Genomic DNA, 13,151 nt, shown 5'->3' with positions numbered 1-13,151 from the left:
TGAATGTACAATAAAGCAGAACTTGCAAAGGAGTAACCAGCTCACTGATGCTCAGTTACTACTCCAGCAAGTCCACTTGCCTCCTGACTTCTCTATAGTCTTGGTCCTAGAGTTGAATTCCAGAGTGACTGCCCTTGACATCAAGGCAACCGTTGGCATTGTGTAGCATCAAGGAGCCTGAGTGAAACTAAAGTTGGAGTAAGTTACGAGAGAACTCTCCACTGGGTTGAAGTCATTCATAGTACAAAGAATGATTTCTGTGGTTTTGAAGGTATTCTAAAAACCAGATTTACTGTTATTTCTAGCAACTTTATAGAGCTTTTATTTTAGACTCATACAATCCTAACTTATTTTATTAGCCATGTATGACTGACCTTTCTTGCATTTAAAGATTACTTGTATACAGTCAAACCATTATCATACTTTTTTCAATCCACTTCGGTCAATTTGTTTCCCATGCCTTCATAACATCCCTTATTCAAATTTAGCACCCTTGCTTTAGATCGAACTTTTAAATATTACATAAAATTCTAACATAATGTAAACATGCATCACTAAAGGTCACTTTTACAATAACTTCTTTACTAATCTCTTTATTATTCCATAATTCTAGATCTAAAATAGCATGTTCTGCAGTTGGCTCCTCAACATATTGCTGTAGAAAACCATTTCTTACACACTCCAGAAACTTGTCTTCCACTGCTTTAATGACCAAATGGTTTATCCAATCTATATGCTGCTTGAAGTCACCCATGATAACTGTGTTTTTCATGCTACATGCTTCTCTCGTTCCTGATTCATAACATGCTCCACTTTTTCACTACTATTTAGTGGCTTATAAACAACTTCAATCCCAATGATTGCTGCCCCTTGCAGTTTGTTACCTCCACACAAACACCAAACATTGTTCTTCTGATCTGAGATCCTTCCTGACTAATGTACTACTCCCATCCCTTATTATTTATGCGATTCCACCATTTCCTCTTGTCTGTCTTTCCAAAACGTCAAATATCTTTGAACATTTATCCTGGTCACTGTGCAGCCATGTTTCTGTAATTGCAATTAGATTATACCTTGTTTCTCCTGTCTCTCTAGAATCTTTGCGATTTTCTGTTACCAACTTTGTTTCCTTCCAATTTGAGTTACCCTTCAGGTTTTCATGTCCCAACATGCAGGTTTAAAAACTACCCAAAGAGCAGTAATAAATCTCCATGTGAAGATATTAGTCCCAGTGTCAGTTCCATGAAAATGTAACCCATTCAGTTTGTACAGGTCACTTCTGCCCCAGAACCAGTCCCAACTCCTCAGAAATCAAATGAGCTTCTCCCACATGTGTTTTACAGCCATGTAGTCAATAAATTAATCCTTCTGTTCTTACGGTCACTAGCACATGGCACTAGGAATAATCCTGAGATTATTGAACTTGAGGTCCTGCTTTTTGATTTCCTTCCCAACTCCCTAAAATCTGCTTTCTAGGCCTCTTCCTTCTTCCTACCTATTTTGTTTTCACCAGTTTGGACCACAATGTCTGGCTGATTGTCCTCCCTCAGAAGGATGTCCTGCAACTAGTCCCCGCTGTCATTGACCCTGGCGCCAAGGAGCTAACACATCACCTTGGAGTCCCGGTTAATGCCACAGAAACACCTGTCTGATCCCCCAACTATAGAATCCCCTATAAATATTTCTCTTCCATTCTCCTTCTGCCTTCCCTGTCCAGCTGAGTTACCCATGATGCTATGGGCTTGACTTTGGCTGCACTCCTCTAAAGTTCTACTTACCTTAACAGTTTCTAAAATGGAATATTGATTAGCAAGCAAGAAAGACATGAGGACTCCTACTCTACCTGCCTGGTTTTCTTTGACTTTCAGGTAGTCATCAATTCCTTCTCTGCCTGTATGCTTCTAATCTGTGATGTGACCAGCTCATGATGTGTATTATTCATTTAGTCCTTTGCCTTGTGGATATGTGATTCCAGCCACGACTAAAAATCTGAAGCCCAGAGCTGAAGCCCTGTGCAGCCAGAACCACTTCCAGTAGATGTGTTTGTCTGGGACACATGGTATCCATGCCTTTATATGTACTGCAACATGTACACTCCACTTGTCCTTTCTGACCTGCCATCCCATAAGTATAAGAATTTTTTTTTACCCTTAAAATAAATATAAATGTTTGATGTAAATGAACCAAGTTATTTCTCAGAAAAAGAGAGAAAAACAAGATTAAAAAAAAGACTACAGACTCATAATTCTGGATTTGAACAACACCTGAATGAAAAACTTCATCCATGGTGTTTAATGGGTTCATGTTAAATTGATGTAAGTCATATTGCTAAATAATTGCTATGAACTAGTTGATTCGAGCAAAACCTCTTCTTCGTTATTTTGTTAAGGATCTCTAAATCCAATAGATGCTCAAATAAGAGTTGGGAAAAAAGAAATGAATGCCACAAATTTATCGTAAATTTTGAATACTGTAAGTGACCTTGTCACAACATCAATAAACATGGTATTAATTAATCTCCAAAAAGGTTTTGGACAAAATTTCATATCCTTTCCTTGAACTATGACTGAGCTAACAATGTATTGACCAGGTGAGGAGGGGTAAAAAGACTGCCCTCTTTTCAACGATCTCGGTTGGTCACAATATCAATGTATGTTAGGCAGCAGTGGCCTAGTGGTAGTATTGTTGGCCTATTAATTCAGAGACCCAGGTAATGTTGTCGGTTTGAATCCTGCCATGGCAGATGGTGGAGTCTGAATTCTGTAAGAGCCTGGAATTAAGCATCTAATAATGGAAAAACCATTATTGGAAAAACCCATTTGGTTCACTAAAGTCCTTTCGGGAACGTAACTGACGTCCTTACTGGTCTGGCCTCCACATGACTGCAGACCCACAGCAACGTGGTTGACTCTTAACTGCTCTGTCAGCAATTAGGAATGGTGGCCTAGCCAGCAACATTTTCATCCCGCAAATGAATGAAATGAAAAAAACTTTTTAAAACACAGTTAAACCTCACTCTAGTTAAATTGTAGTTAATTAGTTCATGAGAAACATTAACGAGTTAATTACAATGATATTTTGAATGAAAGGAAAAATAATTTTAGTACTTGCTAATGCCGAGAAGAATAATAGAGACAGGAAATCACAGGACGTAAGTGCAAAGCTGAAAGTGAATAAGAAAGAGAGATAAACAATATGCAGTTTAGAGTCCTTTGGGTGTCCTTGAGATGTTAGGCTTTAACCTGAGACCATAATTGGTTGGCAGTGTCCAAGATGGGCAGCAGTTGTCGATTTGACAAATATTGTTTGAGTTCTTGGTGTTTGGGTGTTTCTCCAATTTGTGTTGTCAGTAGTTAATTAGTCCTCCCTTAGCAAGAAAGGAGAGAGAGAGTGTTTTTTCTACTCTTAGAAATTCATCTCCATTGCTCTGCCAAAACAGTTGCTTGAAATGTATCTCATTCATGTATTCCATGCCTGGGTTCATTTTTCCAGTCTGGATAATTGCAGGCTTCTCTTGTATTCTTAAAATGCGAAGGTTATCATTTAAGTATAAATTTAAAATGTGATGTACACGTTTCCTTTTATTTCCCTGGCTGTTTTCAGTCTCTTTTGATCAATTATTAACTTCAGTTAAGACAGTTGCATTCATTTCCCTGTTGTTTTGTGCAGCTTTGTTCAAGCTGTGATCAGGTGGTCATTTATGGCCATTTTAAAATTAGCAATTTTTAAAATGATTTTATCTCATGGAAGTTCCAGGTATTAATATAGATTATGTAAGTCCAAAACTGATAGATTAACCACACTCTCATTGAATAGTGCAGCAGACTCGATAGGTTGAATGGCCTACTTCTACTCCCACGTATTATGGTCTTATGGTAGTCCATATTTTGTCATAATCATGACGTTGATGATATGTTAATTAAAATAGATTTAGTTCAGACTTGACTGAACTTCTATTTTTGTGTATACTATCTATATTTGCTTTCAGAAATGGGATGGACATTTAGAAAAAGTTGCGAAGAAATATGCAAGTAAATGTCTCTGGAAACACAATATCAACAGAGGGAATGTTGGAGAAAATTTGTTTGCAACGAATGGCCCATTAGACCCAGCAACGGGAGTCGAGGACTGGTACTTAGAGATTTTTGATTACACATATGAGAATATGAGCTGTACTCCAGGGAAAATGTGTGGACATTATACACAGGTATGAATTTTAGCTTGCTCCTCAGAGTGGGCAGATTTATGACTTTGTTTGATTAATGAACACATCTAAGATTTTTAAAATCATATTTAAGGAGCTTCCTGACAGTGGAAATCAATTTTATTTGTGGTCTGTATAGCAAATAGAAAATTCCAAAGCTTCTATCAAGATTAAAAAGTGTAATGGCTGGATTTTATGTTAGAACTACCTATGAAGCTGATGGCATATACATATGTATAAATTCGACAGCAACATTTGCAACTACGTATTTGCAGTTAAATGTGTAAATCAGAAAGCTGTTATCCTAGTGTAAATATCGTTTAACTTTTAGTTACTAACAAACAATCTGTCTGGTAGTGAAAATGAACTTCAGACTTTAATTTTTTAAAAAAAGAAAATCATTCAACTTTACTATTCTTTCCATTTCTTTTATTCTTTCCATGCAATCTTTCCTCTGCCTTTTTAAATTCACTTACTTTTGACACAGATTTTGTTATTTCAAGTAACACTTATGGTTCATACTCAGTATTGATCATTAATAATTCTTCAACCATACATGGTTGCTGTACCCATTCAGACAGGTATCAGACACTCTTTAAAGCGTACTGCAGTTTTGGACAGTTTGGGTATCCCTCCTATAGGAAGGATGTTATGAAACTTGCAAGGGTTTAGAAAAGATTTACAAGGATGTTGTCAAGGTTGGGGGGGTTTTAGCAGTAGGGAGAGGCTGAATAGACTGGGTCTGTTTTCCCTGGAGCATCAGAGGCTGAGGACTGATTTTATCGAGGTTTATAAAATCATAAGGGATATTTTTCCTAATTAACTGATTAACTAAATTTTTTGTGAGCTATTTTATCATTGATCTTACGATTAAAATGTTTTTCAACCAACCATTCAATTTATCTTTTCAACCACTTAATCATTAATCCATTAAATCTCAACTATCCACTATAATTAATTTTATTGGGCATGCAAACTTTCTCTCATCTTACTTGTAAAAATAATGTAATTTTACTCATTTCTGAAGTCAATCAAAACCATTATTTCAATTATTTCTTTCAGAGATTTATTCATGTCTCATAATAATTTTGAAATAATTACTTTTGTCACTTTCACTTTAAACGTATGCACCACAAATTGCTTCCTTAGTAGAACTATAGAGTAGAATAAAAGCACAGAATAACGTCATTCAGCCTATCCTGTCTGTCTGGGTTGAGTAAAGTGGCCACCCATCCTAATCCCCCTTTCCAGCACTTGGTTTGTACATTGTGATTATTACGGCAATCTTCTAATGCATAATATAGCTACAATTTATTTATTCTTCTAATGACCCATCAGTTCATAATCACATCCTTATTTATAGTCTCTGGCACATAAAAGGTGTGTGGGGAAAGAATAGGATAAACTTGAAAAAATATCCAGTAAAACGTACCAACAAGCAGTTGTCTTACCCTGAGGTTTATTTGTGTCTCTCATGTTTAATTAATTAATTATGCTTGAGGCTTTTGAGCTATTATATTGAGTTGACCAATCAAAATAATTGAATATCGCTTCCTCAATCTGCAAAATAAGTCTTGGACTTTCTGATTTGTATTACTTATTTAGATTCAGGAATTCAGTACAAATTGTTCCCGTTTGCAGTTTATACCATCCTAGAAGGGGCAATGGATTCAGAGGAAGCAGCTTAGATGTTATAAACTGAATTGGACCAAAAGTGCAAATGGACAGAAAAGTGGCAGCTTTTATTTAGAATGAGCTAATATGAAGTTCTGCACAAAGGAAGGAAAAATTATAGCGTAATAGTGAATGAATAGTGATCAAATAATGAATAGTGAAGTTGAATTAGACCTTGAATATACTGTCTTTTGAAACGTACAATTTGTTAATTGCTAAAAATGGATTGAGTTAACAGAAAATAGTCATTGGAAACCAAATCAACAATGTCAATAATGTCTTGTAAATTTATAAACAGAACTGTAAAATACAAATTCAAGGAATCACATTGATTGCTGCTTTTTGGATGGGAACATAGGAGCAAGAGTAGGCCACTCTGCCCCTTAAGCTTCTTAGCTATTCTAGATCACAACTGATCATCCACCTGTGGTAATCTTCATATCCGTTGATGTAATTGCAAAAAGGAATCTAGCAATCTCTGTTTTGGACATGCTCAATGGCTGAGCCTCCACAGACCACTAGGAGAGAGAATTTCCAAATATTTCAAAGTGAAGAAGTTCATTTTCATTTCCATCTTAACAGAGACTGTGTTCTATGTTTTAGACCTCCTTACAACTTGGGGAAATATTTTTTGTGCATCTACCCTTTCTAGCTCTTTAAGGAGTTTGTAAGTTTCAATTAGATTAACCCTTACCCTGTTAAACTCTTCTCAATTCCTCTCAAAAGAAAAGTTCTGACAACCCAGAAATTAGTCCAGTGAATTTCCAGTGCATGGACCATTCGGAAATCATATCCTGCCTTAGATAAAGGTACCAAATTGTACACAGCACTCAACATGTGGTTCCACCAAAGTTCTGTACAATTGAAGGAAGACATATTTTGCTCTGCACTCAAATTCTTTAACAACAAAGGCCAGCATTTTATTTACTTTCCTAACTGCTTGCTGCATCTACATTTTAACTCTCTGTGATTTATGGACAAGGACAACCAGATCCTTTTGGACATCTACACTTTCTAGCCTCACATCGTTTAAGAAGAAATCTGCACCTACATTCCTCCTACTGAAGTGGATAACCTCAGACTTTGGCACATTCTGTCGTTTTCTTGCCCATTCACTCAGCCTGTTCATCCCCCTTGATATCTCTTTGCATCATTCTCAGAACATACATTCCCAACTAATTTTTTATCATCCATAGATTTGGAATTTTATATTTGGTCCCCACATCTAACTCACTGATATAGACTTTGCACTCCAAGCACTGGTCACAAACTGTTAACCTGAGAATAACACATTTTTTCTGTCTGTTTATTTCCATTAATCCATCCATGCCAGTGTATTAGCCCCTGTGTGAGAACTTGTCAAAAGCCATCTGAAAATCTCAATGCACCACATCAACAGGTTCCCCTTCATCTACTCTGCTAAGGACATTCTCAAAAGACTCTAACAGATTTATTAAACAAAATCTCCCTTCATAATTAATGTTGACTTTTCCCAATTGGACACTTAATTTTATAATCAGTGTTAGTATTTTCCTACTACTGACATCACACTAACAAATCTACAGTACCCAATTCTATCCCCCAATCTCTTCTTAAATACTAGACTTACATTTGCAACTTTTTTGAATCCCATTAATAACAGATGAAATGAATTATGAGAATGAGGAACTGAAAGAAATCTGTACTAGTTAAAAAGTAGCATTTGAGAAATTAATGGCACTGAAAGTTGAAAAATGTCAGAGACCAATAGTAAGAAACAAACAAAAATAGGCTTCTAGACAAAAATAGAAATTGCTGCAAAAGCTCAATAGGTTCGGCAGCATTTGTGGAGAGAAATCAGAGTTAATGTTTTGGGTCGAGTAAGGGAGGCCTCTGAGAAAGGGTCACGCGACCTGAAACGTTAACTCTGATTTCTCTCCACAGAAGCTGCCAGACCTGCTGAGCTTTTCCACCAATTTTGCTTTTTGTCTAGAAGCTGTTTTTTGTTTGTTTCTTACAATTTGAAATTCACATCTTTAGTCATGTTTCTTTATCAGTTGCCTGGTCCACCCACCCTCACACTCACCTCCCTGTGAGTCACACTAACCCTCACACCCACCTCCCCATGAGTCACATTCACCCTCACGCTCACCTCCCCGTGTGTCACACTCACCCTCACACTCACCTCTCCATGTCAAAGTTTGCAGATGACAATAAGATGAGTGGCAGAACAAAGTGTGCAAAGGACTGTGACATTTTGCAGAGGAACGTACATACTTTGAGTGAATGGGCAAAGGTCTGGCAGATAGAATACAATGTTAATAAATTTGAAATCATCCATTTTGGTCAGAGTAATAGTAAAAATGACTTTTACTTGAATGGTTAAAGGTTGTAGCATGCTGCTGTCCAGAGGAACCTGGATGTCCTTGTGCATGAGTCACAGAAGGTTGGTCTGTAGGTGCAATAGGCAATTAGGAAGGCAAATGGAATTTTATCCTTCATTGCTAACGGGATTGAGTTTATAAGCAGGGAAGTTATGTTGCAGCTGTATAGGGTGCTGGTGAGACCACATTTGGAGTACTGTGTGCAATTTTGGTCTCCTTACTTGAGAAAGGATGTACTGACACTAGAGGGGGTGCAGAGGAGGTTCACTGGATTGATTCTGGAGTTGAGGCAGTTGGTTTATGAGGTAAGATTGAGTAGACTGGGATTATATTCATTGGAATTTAGAAGAATGACAGGAGATCCTATAGAAACATACAATTATGAGGTGAATAAATAAGATAGATGTAGAGACGATGTTTCCAATGGCAGGTGAAACTAGGACAAAAGGGCATAGCCTTAAAATTAGGGGGAGCAGATTTAGGACTGAATTGAGAAGGAAATTCTTCACTCAGAGGGTTGTGAATTTATGGAATTCTCAGTGCAATGAAGTAATTGACACTACTTCAGTAAATGTTTTTAAAGCTAAGATAGATATTCTTTTTAACAATGAAGAAATTAAGGGTTACGTGGAAGGGCAGGTAAGTGGAGCTGAGGCCATGAAAAGCTCAGCCATGATCTTATTGGACGGCAAAGCAGACTGGAAGGACCTGATGGCCTACTCCTGCTCCTAGTTCTTATGTTCTTATGTTTTATGGCATATTTACAGCTTACTTTCACAGTTAACTTTTGCAATTGTTGCCAAAAAAATTTTGAAATTCACATTTAGGATTATTCATCTTACAGGTTGTCTGGGCAACTACTAACAAAGTGGGTTGTGCTTCGTATTTTTGTGATCATCTACAAGGTCTGGAAAATAAAAACCTGTCTATTCTGGTTTGCAACTATGCACCTCCGTAAGTATAAGTAGAATTGAACAGTCAAAACAGGGGAGGTGAGTCGAAAACGAGAGGGCATAGTTTGAAGTGAGAGACGAAAGATGTAAAGGGACCTGAGAGGCAACTTTTTCACACAGACAGTGGTGCGTATACAAAATTAGCTGTCGGGGAAGTGGTGGAGGCTGGTACATATACAACATTTCAATGGCATCTGGATGGATACATAAATAGAAATGGTTTGGAGGGTTATTGGCCAAATGTTCACGAAAGGGACTAGATTGGTTTAGTATAGCTGGTCAGCATGGACAAGTTAGATTCAAGGGTATGTTTTAGTACGGTGTGTCTATGATGCTGCTGACTCTTGCCTTTCCAGATTGAAATATTAATAGTATTTCATAAGTGCTACTTTTGCATTATATTTCTGTTGGATTTGTTAAATTCTGTAACATCAGGCAATAAGCCGCTGCATGGTTTATTACATGTTGCACCAACACAGTAACTACAAATTATTTTCTTTTCTAGATTCATGATGTAAATATAATAGATTCTGGTGCATTATGCTACTGATTACAAAGGCTGTAAAAGACTCAAATGACAATTAAGGGCAGGATTTCTTTCTTTAAAATGTTTGATGGAAATTTTGCCAATGCACTCAAAGTTTTGCATGATGTTTCCATTTCCAGCGGTAACATAGTTGGTTCGAGACCATTTAAAAGAGGAATACCCTGCAGTGAGTGTCCAGATGGATTGCAGTGTGTTAATAATCTTTGTGGTAAGTATTCCTTTACATAATAGTAAAAGTATTGTTTGATTACTGCTGCTTACTTTGTTTCTGAGCCTAGCTTTCTATGAATTCACAAATTATGAGTAAGGTTGTTAACTTTGACTGGTTTAATGACTAGGGGATTCATCCATGAGAAATTTGATCATTAGACTGTTATAGTGCTGGATCCTGAAAAGCCAGCAGGATCATGAACTGTGGTCATAGGTGAATTGGGATTTGCACCTCACTTATGAAGTGGAGGAAGTCAAAGCAATTTTTGTCCCTATTGTACTTTCTTATCAAGTTTATAAATTTGAGATTCATATGACTACTGGGCAAAATTCACTTTGCTGGTTGATTTGACCCTATTGAAACTTTAGTAATAACTATTAATTTTTAGTGATGGGAGGCAGTGGTATCGTGATAATTTTACTGTCTAGAGTTCCAGGCTAATTCTTTTTTAACTCAGGTTGGCAGCTGGTGATATATAAATGCAACTAAACAATCCAGAATACAATCTCAGTAACGGTGACAATGATAACCATCTTTAATTGCTGTAAAAAGTCATCTGCTTTACTAATGCCTATTAGGATGGAAATCTGCAATTCTTACTCAGTATGGCCTACACATGACTCCAAATCTAAAGCAAGGTGATTGATTCTTAACTGTCCTCCTTTTAATTTGTAACCTTTCTGCTTTTTTAATAAATCTGCAATTGTGAGTAGAATAGCTTCTTTTTTTGATTATATGTTTTATTGAGATCTGTCTTTTGGCTAAACTTTAAAAATATAAAATATAAGTTAGCCTGGTACAGTACTTGCGCCCACACCTCCCCCCTCACTTCTCTCCAAGGCCCCAAGGGAAACTTCCATATCCGCCACAGATTCACCTGCACCTCCACCCACATCATCTACTGCATCCGCTGCAGCCGGTGTGGCCTCCTCTATATTGGGGAGACAGGCCGCCTACTTGCGGAGCGATTCAGGGAGCACCTCTGGGCCACCCGGACGAACCAACCCAACCAACCTGTGGCACAGCATTTCAACTCCCCCTCCCACTCCACCGAGGATATGCAGGTCATTGGACTCATCCACCGCCAAACCACAACAACCCGACGGTCGGAGGAGGAGCGTCTTATCTTCCGACTGGGAACCCTCCAACCGCAGGGGATGAACTTGGACTTCACCAGTTTCTTCATCCCCCCTCCCCCCACCTTGTCTCAGCCGGATCCTTCCAGCCCGGCACCGCCTTCCTGACCTGCAGTCTTCTTCTTGACCTCTCCGCCTCCACCCTACTCCGACCTATCACCCTCACCTTGACCTCTTTCCACCTATCACATTTCCAACTCCCCTCCTCCAAGTCCCTCCTCCCTACCTTTTATCTTCTCCTGCTGAACACTCTCTGCTCATTCCTGAAGAAGGGCCTGTGCCCGAAACGTCGAATCTCCTGTTCCCTGGATGCTGCCTGACCTGCTGTGCTGTTCCAGCAATAAAGTTTCAACAGTGCTTTTTAGACCATGTAAAAATTACATACTAATTTTTAGTATATACTAATTTCTGGATCTGTAGATTGTTATGGTGCAAAAATAACCTTTAGTAGATTGATGTCCTCTTCCTGTAGCATGTGAGAAATTAGGGAGGGTTTCCCTGTTACTGAAGATTTTGTCTGCGGGAAGTGTGTTTGTTTGTGAATCCTATCAATTGCATAGATTGTTTAGAGCAACAGTTAGAGGCAAATTACAGGGGCTAGTGGGGTGTGATGGATGACAGTTGCAGGAAATGAGGTAAGGCGAAGATACAGAGAGGTAGTTGGTTACCTCCAGGAAAGGTAGGAGAGGGAAGCCGGTCATGTAGGAGTCTTTGATGGCTATCCCCATCTCACACAAGTACACTATTTTGGAAAATGTAGGAGGTGATGGAGTCTCCTGGGAATATTTCACTGAAAGAGAGGTTTCTGATACCGAGAATAGCCTGAATGTAACAAGAAGTGCATCAGGTTCCAAGCGATCGATTGTGATAGGGGACTCTAGTCAGAGGCACAGACAGACGAGTCTGCAGCCAATTGTGAGACATCAGAATGGCATGTTGCATCCCTGGTACCAGGATCAAGTATATCTTGGATATGTTGCAGAATATTCTCAAAGAGGAGAGGGACCAGCAGGAAGTTATTGTACACATTGGAACTAACGACATAGGAAGAGAAAAGGATAAGATTTTAAGGAGAAAATATAGAAAGTTAGGCAGGAATTTAAAAAGGAGTTCTTCGATAGTAATATCTGAGCTTTTGGGTCGTGCTGCCGCCATTGGTGGCGAGTGAAACGCACTCGGGTTAGCCGTTAGAGGTCTGTAATTAATATGCTTTGGGGGTCGCTTGTTGTGGAAATAGTGACCATCTTGTTCTACAGTAAATTCTTTCCATCCAATGGAATGGAAGTGGAGCCAGGGACGGTAAGTTCCGCCTTTGCCAATTGGTCAACCAATGGCAAACTGTTTCCTGATTGGCACCGTGTGAATGTGAACTCCGATGCCCATTGGCTGGAGCGCCTATCAATCCTGCACGCGTCTGTTAGTGGGTCGGTTCAGTTGTTGCTTGGTGTCGGCTTGGGGGAGGGAGGGGATTGAATGGGTAGATGGTGGGTCAGGTGATGAAAAGAGATTCTAGAAAATATTTTGTGTTTGGAAGGTGGGGACAGGAGGAGTCGACGTCGGGAGTGGAGGGGTGTTTGCTGAAACCTGGTTTCAGGTGGGTGTGTTGGGGACTGGGGTATGCATGGGGAGGGGTGGGGAAGATAAAGGAGTTTGTGTCTTAACAGCGAATGGAGTGGGCACCCGTTGCTGCCGACAGGAGGGAGATTCAAATGGGCCCGGGAAAATAGTTTGCTGCAGTGACGTCAGCCACCTTTTGAACCCCCTTCTCTTTGCCCCCTGCCCGCCCCCTCCACGCGCACCAGTCCCGACGTCATCGAACAGCTGAGCTGGCACGAGTGTCCAGTTGAGTTGGTGTCAGAGCCCGACACAGTGCAGTGGGAAAACAGACAAAGGCCTGAGCTGGGGACCTCCGGCCACGTCAACAATGTGCAATACCTAGTAATATGACAGCAAGGTCCAACTTGTGGAATAAAGTGCACCATTAGTATCTGCTATACATGCACAGGACGCCTTCAGCAGTAACCCAATTTAAATCGAGTGTCCGTTTTTGCGCAATGTTTTCT

General features: G+C 39.2%; 1 protein-coding gene across 1 annotated transcript in view; it reads left to right on the top strand.

The window, feature by feature from the left end:
• Positions 1–13,151, top strand: part of LOC122563212 (peptidase inhibitor 16-like) — a 66,185-nt gene that overhangs the window by 5,154 nt on the left and 47,880 nt on the right. The window contains exons 2-4 of the mRNA XM_087973392.1: positions 3,989–4,207; positions 9,086–9,195; positions 9,861–9,949. Coding sequence (XP_087829518.1) covers positions 3,989–4,207; positions 9,086–9,195; positions 9,861–9,949 — 418 coding nt within the window. The remainder of the gene's footprint in view (positions 1–3,988; positions 4,208–9,085; positions 9,196–9,860; positions 9,950–13,151) is intronic.

Source organism: Chiloscyllium plagiosum, unplaced genomic scaffold, assembly GCF_037043375.1.
Source record: "Chiloscyllium plagiosum isolate Xiang-an unplaced genomic scaffold, Cpla_swu_hap1 HiC_scaffold_26, whole genome shotgun sequence".
Taxonomy (NCBI): Eukaryota; Metazoa; Chordata; class Chondrichthyes; order Orectolobiformes; family Hemiscylliidae; genus Chiloscyllium; species Chiloscyllium plagiosum.
This window is presented reverse-complemented; position numbering and strand designations above follow the sequence as displayed.